Source organism: Marmota marmota, unplaced genomic scaffold, assembly GCF_001458135.2.
Source record: "Marmota marmota marmota unplaced genomic scaffold, marMar, whole genome shotgun sequence".
Lineage (NCBI taxonomy): Eukaryota > Metazoa > Chordata > Mammalia > Rodentia > Sciuridae > Marmota > Marmota marmota.
The window spans coordinates 3793214-3811213 of record NW_025999927.1 but is presented as its reverse complement, the minus strand read 5'-3'; the positions used below and the strand labels follow the sequence as shown (position 1 = coordinate 3811213).

General features: G+C 42.6%; 1 protein-coding gene and 1 pseudogene across 9 annotated transcripts in view; both read left to right on the top strand.

Moving 5' to 3' along the window:
* Positions 1–2541, top strand: part of Lyst (lysosomal trafficking regulator) — a 165948-nt gene extending 163407 nt beyond the window's left edge. For all 9 annotated transcript variants that reach the window (XM_048800390.1, XM_048800391.1, XM_048800392.1 and 6 more), the window contains one exon: positions 523–2541. In XM_048800390.1, coding sequence (XP_048656347.1) covers positions 523–661 — 139 coding nt within the window. In that variant the 3' untranslated portion in view covers positions 662–2541. The remainder of the gene's footprint in view (positions 1–522) is intronic.
* A 4138-nt stretch (positions 2542–6679) lies between these two features.
* Positions 6680–10656, top strand: LOC125615917 (annotated as a pseudogene).
* The last annotated feature ends 7344 nt before the right edge of the window (positions 10657–18000 follow it).

Here is an 18000-nt window from a genome sequence, read left to right as displayed (position 1 = left end):
AATAAAGGTCCATCAACATCTAAAACAATATTTAAAAAAAACACTTGGAAGTGAAGCCATTCACATTCTACTTTATTAAATTAATTTTCACTGTACTAAATTTAAAGTTTAATGAACCTAAATTACTTATTAATGTTAGATTTTTTTTACTCTTTTGTCCATCAGGGAAATAAAATATATTGTTAAAACAATCACTTAATTTTTAAGGGAAAACTATACTGCTGTTATGTTTTTAAGGTTTTCCACACCCGAGTTTGTGCTGTGTAGGTGGTAGAGCAGGACCAGGCAGGAAAGAGAAGGGAGGCAAAGCAAGGACCAACTCGGCCAAGCTCCTGGCCCCGCTGAAAGGGAGCTTCTCACACTTGTCCACAGAGTGACTGTGTTAGATCTCTGCAGACCCCTGGGTTGTGGGCACACTTGATTTGTCCCTGCTCCACTGAAGAGATCTAACTTCTATATCATGGCCACTACACCTCAACAATGTCAAGAAATATAACGTACCAATGGGGTTTGCTTTTACAGCCTTACGTTTTCTTGTGATGGCCACCACTTGTACACAGCGAACAGTGATGGGACGGTGATCGCCTGGTGTCGGAAGGACCAGCAGCGCATGAAGCAGCCCATGTTCTATTCCTTCCTCAGCAGCTATGCTGCCGGGTGAACAGAGGGACCTGTGCGTTCTCCAGAGCACCTCAACTCCAGGGGGATGGTCGGCTTCACCAGGGCAGGAAGGAGGCTGAGCCCGCAGAAATAGATGACTAGGCACACCCTTCAAATAACCACACACCTGTTCATCTGCACAGAATCCCAAAGCCTCCCTGGGCCCTGAGAGGCAAGTCCCGTCCTCATCGAGGGATGCTGCGGGAGCTGCGTGATGCGTACCAGCCAGCCGGGCGAGGGCTTGCGTGGTACATTAAATCATGTTCTCAAAGTGTTTTCCTACCAGGTATTCTGAAGAAAAAAATCAGGGTCTCCCTTCAAAAGGGCCAATAGAATTTCAATTGGCTAGCTGGTTATTTATATAAGATACTCTAAAAATTATATTTGAAAAGTTTTCTGCCTTGATATACCCTCACCCCCGACACACCCCAAAAACTGGAAAGAGAAAAAGATAATATATTTCAGGACTCAATAATTGCTTTCTTTGAAAAGCAGGTAATTCAGTAGGTGCCTCTGCACCAAGCATTCTGTGGACTATTGGAATACTAAGAGGAAACTCCTAATGAATCTCAACTTCAGACAGTTTTTGCTGGTTGCCACCTCAGCTCAAGGGAGAAACAGAATTTTTCGAAAGCCATGAACAAAAATATGGTCATCTTCAATTTCAGACATGTCCTGTTTCTTCATGAAATTTTTACTTAAAACCCATAACACTAGATATTGAACATCCTTAGCTGAATCACTGAGGATCAAACACAATGGTGAATCTTTTAACATCTGCATGTGCCATTTACAGAGCTTTGAAACCTGCCCCATGTGCAGGGAAGCCTCTGCTATGCAGGTGAGCACAGGCATCATGCAGCTGGGGTGAAGCAGCTCACCCAATCTGCAGCTTGGACCGTCTTCCCCAGAACAGAACCACAGAAGTAAAGGAGACAGGTTGCTGTCCTTTAAACAGAAGCAGAGTGATTCTTTAGGAAGCCATTTTCACTGCGTTGCTAATAACCTCTGCCACCTGAAAATTCTAGGAACAGGAGAAAACTGTTCCACAGCAGACTTACACAACATGAAGATGCAGTGCTAAACATTTTGGAGTAGTTCATCTCTGCCATGCAGTGACAGCTATATTTTACTTGCGGTGCTGCTTTAGTGGCTTCAAAAACTGCAAAATAGGCTCAAAAATATGTTACCATGGGATAAAAATGTATATTCCTGCCTGAGAATAACTTGCACATTTGTTTCAGAAATTTAGTTCACATGATGTTTACAGAACTGCTTTTGTAACTTCCAGACTTTCTAAAATATTCTGCTTAAAAACCATAAAACACAATTCCAGAGTCTCTGCTGGGAGCTAGGCACAGGGCAAGGCCCGTGGCCCTGTGCACTTTCAACCTCAAACTTAGCGGCTACATTGAGGTCATGGTTTGCACAAGCCAGGTGTCCATTCTGAGGTCCACGTGAGTGCAGAGATGAGACTATTCCTATTCACATTGAAGTGATTTGCTTTGTTTAAAAAAAAAAAAAATTGCAGCTATTGTCTAGCTTCCATTTTTTTTTAACTGAGAACTTTAAATTACTCTCCTATTAGAATAGGGTTGCTATTTGGTCTTTTGTTTTTAGTGCTGGATTTCATCATTTATCTAAAAAGTCAATATGCAAAATAACTGGCCTTGTTAAGAGTGCAATATTCTATTTTTATGTAAAAATAAAAATTAATTGGGGGGATTATTTATTCAGCATGGAACGTAATATGTATATGTTGGAAACACTTCCTAATGTGCATGTTGTAGCAAACATTCCTGTAAATTATCACAAGCTCTGTTATCTTTGTATATACTGCCACTTCAATTTGGGAATAAATTTCATAAAAATAGATTTAAATACCTATCCTTTATAGGATTTACGACTAGATCTCAAATCAATGGCTTTTTGTGGGGGGGAAGGGGTGGAGCAGGTACCGGAGATTGAACTCAGGGGGACTCAGCCACTAAGCCACATCCCCAGAACTGTCTTTATTTTATTTAGAGACATGGTCTCCCTGAGTTGCTTAGTACCTAGCTTTTTACTGAGGCTGGCTTTGAACTCAGGATCCTCCTGCCTCAGCCTCTGGAGCCACTGGGATTACAGGCGTGCACCACTACGCCCATCTCAAATCAGTGGCTTTTTAGGTTCTCTCTGCAGTTCCATAAATTTCTTTCAGTACAAGAAGATACAGACAACTTTTAGGCTTGCGCGCGCGCACATACACACACACACACACAAACCACGAGAGAAAGAAAGGAGAGAGACAACTTTCATTTCTTAATTGTGTGGGATTTTTTTGTTTTGTTTTGTTTTGTTTTACTAAATGTTATCTTTCAAGCTTTCCTACCCTTAAATGAGACATCAGTCCCAAGACAGGCTGTTCATTTCAATGGAAAGAACATCTGTCCTGTCCCCGTGATAATATCTACCCTGAGCCCCTGCCACATGCCAGGCACTGTTCTAAGTGCAGAGGATTTGGGTTGCAGTGTCCCTGCCATCTTGGAAGTTGCAGGTTAGTGGAGAAACCAGCAGCAGTGACGTAAGCAGCACACAATGTATGCAGTTAAAACCATGGTAGGTGCTAAGGGTGTAGAGTCAAGAGTACCCAAAATGCAACAGGAAGAACTCAGCTCAGTTGGAGGTGATCTAGAACTCCTTGAAAGATTGAAGGTTTTGGTGCTACCTAATGGATAAATATAAATCTAGGTGAAAATGGGGCAGACAGGTCCAGTATAGTACATGTATGAAGACTGGGGTCACCCAGCAGGTCCCATCCAGGAAAGGGAGGTGCATCCGCCTGGATTCCTGCCTTTGTGGGTAAGGAGGGCTCTAGCACCAGCAGGCCACGGCCAGGCCCTCTGCTTCTCCTTGCATCTGTGGTGTGTTCGAGCTTCTCAAGCTGGCTCCTAGTGTCCAGTCCCCAAGAGAACTCTGCACAGTGCAAGCCTGGCCTCCCACAGCCAGTCTGCCTGCAAGTCTCAGTTTACACTTCAGGGTGCTGATGGGGAAGGAGGAACAGGATTCCTCAGCCCTGCATTCCTGGCCATCTGCCCCCTACTACTTCAGATAAGGTGTTAATGTCCCTGAACAGGAAAGAAGAGCCAGAGGCCAGTGCTTGGGAAGGTGAGTAGGGAGCAAAGAAATGCAAGGAGCATCTGACATTATCTTATCAACGTTGAAAAGAGGTTGGGGATTGAAACCATGCAAGTGCCTGCTCTGTCCTCTTCAGTGTTCTTTTACGGCTGACCACCCTTCAACTAACTGTCCCCAGTTGGTTCCATGTTGGGGACATAAATATCCTAATAGTTCCCAAACTCCCACTTCTTGAACAGCTGTATTCTCTTTTCAGTGAACTTTCATAACCAGGGCAACACTCCACCCTCTCTGAAGTCAAAACACTTCAAGTCTAACAGCATCAAACTGTCCTCCAGAAAGACCAGCTGAAGAGGGCTAGCTAGCAGTTGTAGGGTAGATGGGGGAGGAAACAGAAGAACTGCCATTTAAAAGGACTTAAGCCGGGCGTGTTGGTGCACGCCTGTAATCCCTGCAGCTTGGGAAGCTGAGGCAGGAGGATTGCTAGTTAGCACCTCAGCAAAAGTGAGGTGCTAAGCAACCCAGCAAGACCCTTTTTCTAAATAAAATACAAAATTAGGGCTGGGGATGCCTTGACAATGACTGGCCCAGACAGGATGAACTGGGTTTAAAAGAGCTGGCTGGAACGTTAAGCTAAGAAAGCAGTAAAAAAAATCACACAATGCAGAGAGTAGTTTTTAAACGGAGGGAAGGACGGCTCTGCAACCTTAAGGGTCAGCTTCCACGCTGGAAAGAACACTGGAAAAGAGTGTGAGCTCACGTTTCCTTTATTTTATAGCGGGGACATCAGAGGGGGAGAAGGTTTCAAGGGTGGAGTCTTGCTTCCTCATGTGTGGTCAGCAGACTGACATATTAGCAAGTCACACCAACCTCAGGTGCTGTGTGGGATCTTAGCAGAGCTGCAGGGGGAGGCGCACCTGCGTCATGCGGTCAATCCCTAACAGGGAGTGTGCAGAGCTGGGCTTGTCCCCTCAAGAGGCTACTATGTGCAACACAATCCACAAACAGCCCACAGTCAGCTTGTGACAGGGATGTGGCTCAGTGGCCGAGTGCCCACCCCTGAGTTCAATTCCTAGTACCAAAGAAGAAGAAGAGGAAGAAGAAGAAGAAGACTCCTCCAGATTGATGTCAAGGGAAGTAACCACGTCTGAAACCCAGTTCAGGGGGCACCGTGATGTGCAGCACTCATCAGCTCTCTCCCCAGTTACGTCCAATTCAAACTCAATAGTTATAAAGGCACCTACCTTTGCTAGTACAAAATATATACACTTAAATGTCCCTAGTAGGTTGAACTGGGGAAGAATATTGGGTGTCATAGGACATGAACAGAGAAGTCTATTCTGCCACTTTGGGGACACTGGGTTGCAACTCAGCTATTGGAGAGAAGTTAGATGCTGCAGTGTGTCCTGTGAGGCCCACATGCCTAGAAGATGGCTTGACACTGGACCACGGTATCCCTGCTCCAGGGCTGGCTCCCTTCTTCCCTCAAGAACAAAGTCGGTGTGACATGGGTCTTCAGAGGATTCTGTGGCAAAATGGCTCATCCCCAACATGAATTGAGCTGGTCTCACCAAAACTTTTCAAGACTCCTAACAATCAGCCATTCTCTCATTCTCAGATTTTAATCTTGTTCAAATCGCTTCTTAAATCTTTGGAATCCAGATCCAAGAATTTTTAAAATGTTTTCTGAGATACAATAAAAATCAAGCTATAATTTTCATAGTCATTGAATGACCCAAGTACAAATGATCGATCAGCTAGTGACATCGTGCAGCTTCCACACATCATCTTCTGCGTAGTGGTGTATCTTGGACAACCGAATCAAATCTTCTCATGCTGCTCCTACCTGAGTAAGAATTAGACATTCCAGAACCACCTGGAGAACCGCAGGGCGGGAGGGAATGCTCCCCCGAGCCCCGCAGGGCTGGCAGCGCGGGTTGCCCCTGTGCCGGGTGGACACTCGGAGCCGCCCCTGCCCACCACAGGCCTGGCTGGTGGTCTCTCCTGCTGCCGCTGCGCTCTGCATTTTAGGTCTCTTTCAGTTATTACAACCAATTATTCTGGATACATGGCGCAGGGCGAATCCTTCTATGAATATAAATGAATCTTGAAAACAACCAAGAGTCATCAGAGTTAAATCTGGGAAGTATTTGGTCACGTGTTGGTCAGAAGTGTGTTTACCAGATAGTCCTTTAAAAGTCTTGCGGCTCTGCATGGAATTCCAAAAGAGCCATTTAAATTTTCAGGAAGGCTGGAAGGGGGCGGATCCTATCCACCCTAGGCGAGTAGGGACGCAGAGCAGGTGGAGGGTGGGGCGCGTCAGGTCCCAGGGCGTGAGAAAACTGACCCCAAGAGGGCTGCACGTCGCAGATGGCCTTTGGCGTCCAGATGACCTCCTCCGGAGCGGGAGGCCCGCCCAGCCTCGCTGACTCCCTGTTTCAGCAGACCACTGTTGTCCCAGTTTGTCACAGGATGACCCTTACCCGGCAGTAAGGCCGGGGTAAGAGGGGGTTGTGGAGGGCCTGGCAGAGCCGGGGAACCTTCCCACGTGGACCTGCGTGAGGCCATTTGTGAAGTCTTCTCTGTGCGTGGATCACGCCACCCCTTAGAGGCTCGGTGCCCGGGGCTGCTGCTGGAGGGCGCTGGGGACCTGCCTGTTGGTGCAGCTGGGCTGGAGGGCCTCAGGGTGGGGCGCGGTCTCGGAGGGCGGAGGGACCCTGGCCTCTTCCCTCTCCTCTTTGGCCTCCTGGCCACTGCCGGACAGTCCCTCTGCCGTCGGCTCCCTGCCTTGGCCACCTGGCACCCACACACACACACACACACGGAGGCCAGGCAGCGGGCTGCCCAGCCTGGGACTGGCACCTCCAAAACTGCAAGCCGGGGTCAACTTTCTCAGCTCCCAATGGCAGGTTCCAAGGATGCTGCCTTTCCCGCTGCTCTGGGCGCAGGACACCAGCAGTGGAGCGGGGCCACTCAGGAAGGCGGGTGACCCTCAGGGTGTCCTAGATACCCGCAAGTTTAGTTGCATGGGACAAAGAACGAGAAGGGGAACATTGCCGTGGAGACAGCAGTAGTGGTGCTGGCCCACCACAGAGGGGAGGGAAGACAGGGACACCATGGACAAGTCTGTCCCCAAAGCAGCCCAAGCCTAGGGGTCGCTGAGGCGCAGCCGCCTGGTGGTTGAGGAGGTGGTCCTGGGGAGGCCAGGCTGTGGCCGCGCCTGCGGGCTTCTGAGAAACTGAGGCAACACAAAGACACACCCGCCCCTGCCCCCCGCCCCCACCAGCCCTGATTCTTGCAACCAAATCAGAAAGATTTCAGACATGTCCCTCGGAGTAGCAGGCGGGAGTTTAGAAGGAATAAGAAATGAGACATTCTCAAGTGAGAAAGTGTGTCCTCTGAGAGATGAGAAGGACAATGTTCCCCTCCTGCCCTTCAGTTTTATTCGGCATCCCAGAAAAGTTTCCAGAGAGTCCCACCTAGGTCCACGTCTGGACTTTTGACTGACAGCAGATGACAGACTTTCATGTCCTTGCTGCCATAGCAACTCCAGGTCACCTTGAAACATGCTGACTGGTTCTAACTGGAACCTGTTCTGTAGTTTCTTTTTCTTTTTCTTTTTGGTACTGGGGATTGAACTCAGGTGCACTCAGCCACTGAGCCACATCCCCAACCCTATTCTCAGTCTCACTGAGCTGCTTAGCACCATTGCTGAGGCTGGTTTTGAACTTACAGTCCTCCTGCCTCAGCCTCCTGTGCTGTGGGATTACAGGCGTGCACCACCACGGCCGGCTGGTTCTGCAGTTTCTTCACCCTTCCTTCTTACAGGTTTTGTGATTAGGAGGAGCTACCCTTATCTTCCAGAATCTGGTCTATGAAATGGGTCACAAAGTCTCTCCCTTCAAAGTAACCTGGGTTCCTCTTATCAACATTATTTCCTGCCTGCATTTCCTTAGAGATAACAGGTAGTTAGCTGAGGAATGTCATGTGTCCTGTCCACTTAGGCCAGATAGCGCTGCAGGCAAATGCTCTTTGGCAAACAAAGCATGTGGGGCCCATTTTATCTGTCTGTCCCCTAACACTGTCCCAGCAAGCCCCTTCCCTGTGGCCTAAGGTGTACATAGCAGAACAGGAATGGAACAGGCACAGAGAAGACTGTACCCAGGGGGATTCAAATCAGAAATATGGAGGGGAGCCCAACTCACTCTCCCTCCAGTCTGGTGGCTCATGTGACCAGCAAAGGTGGGTCAGGAATCTGAAGCAGGTGTAGACTGGGAAGGCTGTGTTGGTGGGCCGCAGAGGGGATGGAGGATTGGCTCCCCTGATCAACCTTCTGGAACCCCCCGCCCCAGTAGAATCCCTGGGAGGATCCCGAGATCCAGACTCCAGCAGGGGTCAGCAACTGCCAGGCCCTAGGGTGTGCTGGCCCAGTCTCCCCAGGCAGACACCACCCAGCAAGGCCCTGAGGCCTGATTAGACCTAAGCCCACCCACAGAACTCCCTTCAGAAAACTCTGCAGCAGGCCCACCGGGGAGTGCAGGGAGATGGTCTGTGCAGTCAGAACTCCAAAGGACAGACCTCCCTCTCCATCCCACCTACACTGGTGAGAAGGGAGGCTGAGAGCATCTCCACCAGCCTCAGTCCTAGGCCACTCCAGCTGGCAGCTCCACAAGCAATGCAAGAGAAGGAAGGGGTTCACAACCACACACACACACACACACCTCCCTCTCTCAGTACATACATAGCTCAAGAAGAAATGGAAAGAGACAGCTGGGCATAGACAGTGACCATCCACTCCTGGTGACCATCCACTCTTGCCGGGTTTTGCTTGAGACTAAAACACTCAGGGTCACTCCAGGGGAACTGGGCTGACTGGGCTTCGTGAAATAACCACACAAGAGACAAAAATACCTTTTTCTTTGGGGTCGCTGTGATGGTTCCTCTGACCTTAAGGGTCCACAGAAAGAGTGAGAGAGAGAGAGCCTGCATGTACTGAGCCCTTTTATTGAGGAGAAGCCATTCAAATGAGGCAAGGGGTCAGGTTTCAGGGGGCTGAGTCTAGCTTCTTGATGTCTGCTGGCAGCAGGTTGACTGACATCTAGGAAGGCCACACCCAAGGGCACAATAAGATAAGGGGACACCCAAAGGGCGTTTCCATGCAACATTCTATCCCAAACAGGTCAAGGGGTTATATCACAAAGGAACTTATGAGTATAGCTCCACCCGTGCACAAAGACACCATCCCTCCAACCCAAGAAGGGCAGGGCAATCTGGCATGACTGCTACCAGATGCCTCAATCACCCAGTCAGGGAATGACTCAGTCACGTGCAAGGTTGGTCTCCCACACACTCTCATCCACTATTCTGACCACCTTGGTGGACACAATTCTTTCATTTCTCTTAAGAATCTTTTATTCTTTTGTCGTGTGTGTGTGTGTGTGTTCTTGCTATGCTGATTGATTTGTGGACATGTATACATATGTACATTTCTTTTTTCCTCATTATTAGCATTTTTACGATAGCTCTTTTCCTTGTCTTATGAGGCTGAGGGTTTTAGTTTTTTTTTTTAATTTTGGTTTTGTTTCTCTTTCTCTCCTTCCTTCTTCAGCTAACAACCAAATTCTCCTGTTCTTTCTCTCCCCGCCCCCTTTGTGTTTCCTCTTTTTTCTTCTCTTTCTTTATAACCATCACTTGCTGCGTCTCTTCTGTGTTCTCTGGGTTCACATTTTGAACATAAACTCTCTTCTACCTCCTACCACATTTTCTTTTCTTTTAATGAATTGTATTTTTACCATTTTTAGAACTATTTGGTTTGTATAACTGCTGCCCCCACCATTCACGCTGTTGCAGTGATTGATGCTAGGGATGGTGTAGTTGACACCTGCTGTTCACTTTAATGCCAGACCTCCGTTCACAGTTATTTACCATTTTAGCTGCTGGCAACTGCTGACTCACCATTCCTGTTTCTGTGGTGATCAGTGTTGTTGATGTCAGTAGCACCAGGTGTTTATTTAATGCTGTATACAGTTTGCATTTGTTGTTGCCATTGTTTGTTTCTCCCTTTTCTGTGGGGGGCTGGGAACCTACAGGAACAGCACAACTTCCAAGAGTAGTGCCCCAGCTCCACCCACAGTAACCCCAGGAAACTCCAGCTCTGTTGTTCTGCAAAGAACACAGACTAACTACCAGACCCCAAGTAGGGACAGTTAGGGGTGGTCCCTGAGGTCCACTCACAGACCCCCACTCCTACAGCACCAGCAGAGAGAATTAACACAAAGCCTCTGAACACCACACCCACAAGGGGACTCCATCTGGATCACTCTGGGACAAGAGAAGACTTGTCCTTGGCAAGAGAAGACCCTGGTCTAAAAAGGCCCACACCTAGGAGTGGAAGAGAAATTCCTCCCAATAGAAGACAAAACCCAACACAGGAATACAAGAAATAGGAGGAACAAGTTGACACAACACCCCCAAAGCTCATAATTCACCAGCAATTGAGGATATTGAAGTGGGTGAAATATTAGATAAAGAATTCAAAATGTTCTGTTTGGAAATGTGGGGAAGCTTCTTCATGCTCTATAGATATGAACAGTGGACACCCAGAAGGATGTCCAACCTCCAAAGCAGCAGCTAATGATATATCTTGGAGAATGTCATACAGAAAATTAAATAAAATCCAGGGATCCAATGAGAATGTGGGTACAGAATAATGTACAAGAAAAAGCCCAAAAGACTGGTGAGTTTTGATGCTCAACAAGACATGGGAATTCATTTGTACTTGGGTATCAGCCATTAACGTCTCTCATTGGTGTATAGATTTTGATTTAGCACAATTATTAATATAACCATATACATATGATTTTATTTTATTTCATTTTCCAAGCCAGATTGCATTTAGGTATCTATTAATCTTTGCATAAAATTTTTTGTTTAATTGTAAGACTTTTAATTTAATTTTATCATACTACGAAATCTGAAATAAAATTTGCTTCCCTAAACCACACTTTTAATTAAAGTCTTGTTAAAAATGCAGGTTTCTAGAGCCCTATAGAGGTGTGATTAAATAAATAATAGTAATAAGCCAAGATTCTATGTCACAAAAAAGAAAAACAAATTCAAAGGAATGATTATAAAAATAATGAGCCGGTTGCAGTGGCACATGCCTATAATCTCAGTGACTCAGGAGGCTGAGGCAGGAGGATTCAAATTTGAAACCGGCCTTAACAATTTAATGAGGCCCTAAGCAACTTAGCAAGATGTTATCTCAAAATAAAACATAAAAATAGCTGGGGATGTGGCTCAGTGGTTAAGTGCCCCTGGGTTCAATTCCTGGTACAAAAAAAAAAAAAATTGATCAATAAATTTCAAGAAATACAGAAAAACATCTGACTGAATTTTAAAAGTCAGTACAAGATATAAATGAGGAATTCAAAAAGGAGACAGAGATATTGAAAAAGAACCAAACAGAAAGACACAATAAATCAAATAAATTGTTCAGTTGAAAGTATCTGTAAAAGAGTACATCATGCTGAAGACAGAATCTCAGCTGGGAAGCAGAGTGTCCTGACCTTGAACATTCAGATAGTATTAAAGAAAATGAGTAACTATGGTCAGAATATGCAAGAACCCTGGGACGACATTAAGACACCAAATTAAGAATCATTGGAATTGAAGAGGGGCTATGAGATGCAATTTAATGGAATGGATAACCTCTTCAGGAAAATGATAACAAAAGAACTTTCCAAACTTTGAGAATGAGATGGACATCCAAATACAGGAATATAAGAACATCAAATAGACAATATTAAAAAAAAAAACCCTCTCCACAACATATTATAATTAAAATGCCTTACATACAGAACAATGATAGAATTTTTAAAATCTCAAGATAAAAGCATCAGGTCACATTTAGAAGCAAACCAATCAGAATTACTTCCAATTTCTTAGCACAAACTCTAAAATCCAGGAGGGCTTATAATGTTGTATTCTAAGTACTGAAAGAAAATAATGTCACTCAGTATTTATCCTAAAAATTAAAATCGTCATACAATAGCAATATAGGGATACTTGTGTATAGCAACACAATTCACAATAGTCAAACTAGTAAGGTTTAGGTGTCCATCATTGGATGAATGGATAAAGAAAGTGTGGCATATGTACACAATGGAATTTTATTCAGCCACAAAGAAAAATGAAATTATATCATTTGCAGGAAAATAGATAAATTTGAGAACATTATGTTAAGCAAAATAAGTCAAACTCAGAAAGTCAAGGGTCTTATGTTTTCTCTCATCTGGAAGCTTGAGAATAAAAAGGAAAAGAATGTTGGGGTAGGAAGGGTCTCATGAAAATCAAAGGGAGGAGACAGACCAGGGGGAAGAAGGAAAGGAGGAAATACTGGGGAATGAATTTAACTAAACTGTACTGTTATATTGTTTGCACATATGAATATGTAACAACAAATCTCACCATTATGTATACCTATGATGCACCAATAAAAAATGTGGGGGAAAAAGAAAATAATTCTCAACCAAAATTGCTATATCTAGCAAAGCTATTCTTTAAAATCAAAAAATAAATAAAAGCCTTCCAAGATTATCAGAAACTACAAGAATTCATGACTACAAAGCTGGCATTACAGAAAATACTTACATACTTCACATAGAAGAAATGAAAAACAAACCCCAGAGCTCACGAATGAACAAATATCCTTGAAAAAGTAGTTAAGCAAATGAGAAACAGACAAAATTAAACATTAGAAATAAATCAAAATGACAGGAATTAATAAATGTCTCTCTATAATAACAATGAATGTAAATGGTCTCAACTTTCCAATTGAAAGAGATAGGCTGGCAGAATGAGTTGAAAAACAAGACCAGGGCTGGGGTTGTGGCTCACCTAGCATGTGTGAGACACTGGGTTTGATCCTCAGCACCACATAAAAATAAATTAAAAGTAAAGGTATTGTGTCCATCTACAACTAACTAACTAAATAAATAAATTTTAAAAAGAAAGAAAAAGAAAAACAAGACCCAACTACTTGTTGTTTGCAAGAGACCTTATAGGCAAAGACAGTCACAGGTTGAAAGTAAAAGGATGAAAATTGATATACCCATGCAAATGGCACCAAAAAACAAGCAGAAGTAGCTATTCTCATAACCAACAAAGAAGACTTCAAAAGAAAGTTAATCAGAAGAGACAAAGAAAAAGCCAACAAGAAAATATAATGATATAAATATTTATGCCCCAAACATTGGTGCACCTAATTATATAGATGAGACATTACTTGAATAAAAGTCTCAGGTATACCCCAGTACAATAATAATGGGTTATTTCAACATACCACTCTTACCAGTGGGTAGATTGTCCAGGCATAAACTCAGTAAAGACTCTTTGGACCTGAAAAGTTTTCTAAATCAAATGGCCTTAACAGACATCTAAGGAATATTTCATCTAACAACAGCTGAATACACTTTGTTTTCAGAGACTCAAGGAGCCTTTTCTGAAAATAGACCATATTTAAGTCACAAAGCAATTCTTACCAAATACACACACAAAAAAAATGAGTTATAATTCTTTGCATCTTATCAGACCATAATGGAATGAAGTTAGAACTCAACACCAAAAAGCCCTACATAAAATAAATAAATACATAGAGATTGAACAATACACTTCTGAATGATGAATGAGCAATATCAGAAATCAGGAGAGAAATTTGAAAATTCTTAGAACCAAACAAGAATAATAATACAACATACCAGAATGTCTGGGATAATCTGAAGACAGTACTAAGAGGAAAGTTAATAGCTATGAGTGCCTACATAAGAAAATTTAAAGGATTCCAAATAAACAACCTAATGATGCATCTGAAGATACCTAAAAAATAAGAACAAACCAATTACAAAACCAATAAAAGGAAGTAAATATTTAATATCAGAGTGGAAGCTGGCACAATAGTGCATGCCTATAAGCCCAGCAGCTTGGGAGGCTAAGGCAGGAAGATAATGAGTTCAAAGCCAGCTCAGCAAAAGCGAGGTACTAAGCAACTCAGTGAGACCCTGTCTCTAAATAAAATGTAAAATAGGGCTGGGGATGTGGCTTAGTTGTCAAGTGCCCCTGAGTTCAATCTCTGGTGCCCCCCCAAAAAAAATCAGAGTTGAAATCAATGAAATTAAGAATTAGAAAAACAATAACAACACACCTTTGAAATAAAGAGGATTCTTAAAAAGATAAACAAGATTGATAAAACTTTAGTCAAACTTAAGAAAAAGAGAGAAGACCCAAATCAATAAAATTAGAGATTAAAAAAAGGAGAAATCACCATAGACATAACAGAAATCCAGATGATCATTAGGAACTATTTTGAAAATGTATACTCCAATAAATTGGAAAACCTAGAAGAAATGGATACATTTCTAGACACATAACACCTGCCCAAATTGAATCAAGAGGACATAGAAAACCTATACAGACCAACTAGCAATGATATACAAGCAGTAAACAACAACAACAAACTTCCAAGAAAGAAAAACCCAGCACCAGATGAATTCTCAGCTGAATTCTACCAATGTTTATAGAAGAATTAATGCCAATACTCCTCAAATTAGTCTTTGAAATAGAAAGGGATGAAACACTTCCAACTACATTCTATGAAGCCAGTATCACACTCTCATATCAAAACTAGATAAGAACACATCAAAGAGAACTACAGACCAATGTCCCTGAAGAACTTAGATGCAAAAATCCTTAATAAAATGTTAACAAATCATATTCAACAACATATTAAGACTTTACACCATGACCAAGTTTGTTTTATTTTACAAGAATGGTTTAACATACACATAAATGTTATTCATCACACATATAGAATTAAAATCACTTAGTCATCTCAATAGATGCAGAGAAAACCTCTGGCAAAATCTAGCACCCATTCATTATTAGAATAGTGAAGAAACTAGGGTTAGAAGGAACCCATCACAATATCATAAAGGCTCATACGAAAAACCCAAAGCCAACCTCCTGGTGAATGGGGAAAAAACTGAAAGCATTTCTTTTAAAATATAGAATGAAACAGGCTGTCCACTCTAACCACTGCTATTCAATACAATACTAGAAGTTCTAGCCAGAGCAATTAGGCAAGAAAAGGAAATAAAAGGGACAAAAGTAGGAAAGGAGGAAGTCAAATTATCATATTTTTTTTTTGAAAATGATATCATCCTATACTTAGGAGACCCAAAAAGTTCTGCCAGAAAACAGTTAGAGCTAATAAACAAATTTAGCAAAGTAGCAGGTTACAAAATCAATATAAACATCAATAGCTTTACCATATACTAATAATGAATCTGTTAAGAAAGAAATCAGGAAAACAGTCCATTCACAAATAGCCTCTAAATAAATAAATAGTCTAATCAAGGGGGTAAGACTCTATGAATAAAACTATAGAACACTGAAGAGGACACAAGATGGAAAAACTTCCCGTGTTCATGGATAGACAAAATTAATATTGTTAAAATAGCCATACTATGAAAAGCAACACACAGATTCAATGTAATCCCCATCAAAATACCAATGACATTCTTTACAGGACTAGAAAAAACAGCTCTAAAATTCATTTGGAAGAATAAAAGACCCAGAATAGCCAAAGCAATTCTAAGACAAAAAAGCAATGCTGGAGATATTATAATACCTGTCTCCAGATTATGCTACAGAGCTCTAGTAACAAAAACTGCATGGTACTGGCATAAAAACAGACACATAAGGGGAAAGAAGGAAAGTAGAATGAATCAGACATAACTTTCCTATGTTCATATATGAATATGTGACCAGTGTAACTCCACATCATGTACAACCACCAAAATGGGAAGTTATACACCATGTATGTCAAAATACATTCTACTGTCATGTATAACTAAAAAGAACAAATTAAAAACTTTTTTAAAAAGACACCTAGATCTATGGTACAAAATAGAAAACATAGAGACAAACCCACACAGATATAGTCAATTAATTCTGGACAAAGGTACCAAAAACATATTGGAGAAAAGACAGTCTTTTAAACAAATGGTGCTCAGAAAACTGGTTATCCACATGAAGAATGAGAATAGACCCTTACCTCTCACTCTGCACAAAAGCCAAATAACAACAACAAACTTCCAACAAAGACCAAGAAATTATACTAGAAACTATGCAACAAAATGAAGGCTCAACAATCCAGTTTTTAGGCAGAGGCAATGACTTTTTCAATAGGACCCCTAAAGCTTAGGAAATAATGCCAAAAATTAATAAATGGGATGGCCTCAAATTAAAAAACTCTGCACAGCAAAATAAATAATGATGAAAGTGAAGAGAGAACCTACAGAATAGGAGAAAATCTCTGCTAGCTACTGTGACAGAGGATTATTATCTAGAATATACAAAGAGTTAAAAAAAACTTCACACACACACACACACACACACACACCAAATTAATAAACAGGCAAATGAACAAAATAGACCCGTCTCAAGGGAAGAAATACAAACGGCCAACAAATATATGAAAAATATTCAGCATCATAGCAATTAAGGAAATTTCCTTTAGGTAGGAAATTTAGATAGGTACATATGCATTGTATTTCATCTCACTCCAGTCAGAATGGCAGTCATGAAGAATACAAACAACAATAAATGCTGGAAAAGGTGTGAAGAAAAAGGAACACTTCTCAGGATTGTAAATTAGTACAATGGAAATCAGTATGGAGGCTCCCCAAAAGACTAGGCATGGAACCACCATATAACCCAGCTGTACCACTCCTTGGTATTTATCCTAAAGAATTAAAGTCATCATAATATAGCAACCATGCATGCACACCCATGTTTACAGCAACACAATTCACAAGAGCCAAACTATGGAACCAGTGTAGGTGTCCATCAATGGATGAATGGATTAAAAAAAATGTGGCATACATATACAATGGAGTTTTACTCAGCCATAAATAAGAATGAAATTATGTCATTTGCAGAAAATGGATGAACTTGAGAACATTATGTTAAGCAAATAAGCCAAACTCAGGAAGTCAAGGATCATATGTTTTCTCTCATATTTGGAAGCCAGAGAGGAAAAAAGGAAAAAAAAAAGGAGGGATGGGTGTAGAGAGATTAGTAGAAAGGAGAGGAATCAGACCAAGACAGTGAGGAGGGAAGGGAAACAAGAAATACTAGGGAATTATATTAGCCAACCTATATTATCATATTGTGTGCTTGTACAAATATGTAACAAAGCCCACCATAATGGACAACACAATGCACCAAAAATATGGGAAAATAAATATATGATGAATGAATTAATACAATATTAGGACAGCTTGGCAAAAACTTGTTATTCAAAAAAAAGTCCTAAAAAATAAAGGCAAAATATTTATTTAGATAAATAAAAGCCAAGACATTTCATTAACAGCAATAGAAAACAAACAGCAAGACAGTAGATTTCAACTCAACCACATGGTAACTACACAAGAAGTAAATGACCTAAACACTCTAATTAAAAGGCTCAGAGACGGCGGGGCACCACCGAGAAGCGACCAGCAAGCAGGGAGAAACGTTGCTGCGGATTCTGGGGAATCCTGCCGGCTGAGCCCCCACTGAGCCCCCAGCTGAGTTTGGGATTTCAGACGGGGAAGGAAGCGGTACAGTTCTATCCCCCACAACGGAAACTCCACCAAGGAAACCAGCAGCCACCATCTTGGAGAGCTGAAGTAACCACTGCCACTCTCCGACAGATTGCAACAATAAAACAGGTGTGTGTTACTCAGCTCATCTCCCATACAGCGGGGAATTCGCATAAAATCTCTCCTAGGCTTTCTGGGGGAGGGATTTTCAGAGCGAGCCTGCATAAAGACGCGGGGAAAACTAGAGACACCTGACCTTCAACTCCCCCTCCCATTAGCGGCGAAAACGAAACCTGTCTAGCCAGCGCTGGGGGAGAGGCAAGCAGAAACAATCAAAACAATAGAGTGCCAGGGTTCCCAATAGACACCCTCCACACCCAACAAACGGCAGGCCCAGAGTACAGTTTGAACTGCCGAGAGGCATCACTCAGGGGAAATCTGGTCTAGCAGGAGAAACCAGGACTAGCAGGAGAAACCAGGGGACTACAGGCCAGGCCCTCGCAACTGGGTGGCTGGAGACCGCACACCCGCCGGCGACAGTCCAGCCGCTGCCAGCGCGACTGGGCGGCTGGAGACCGCC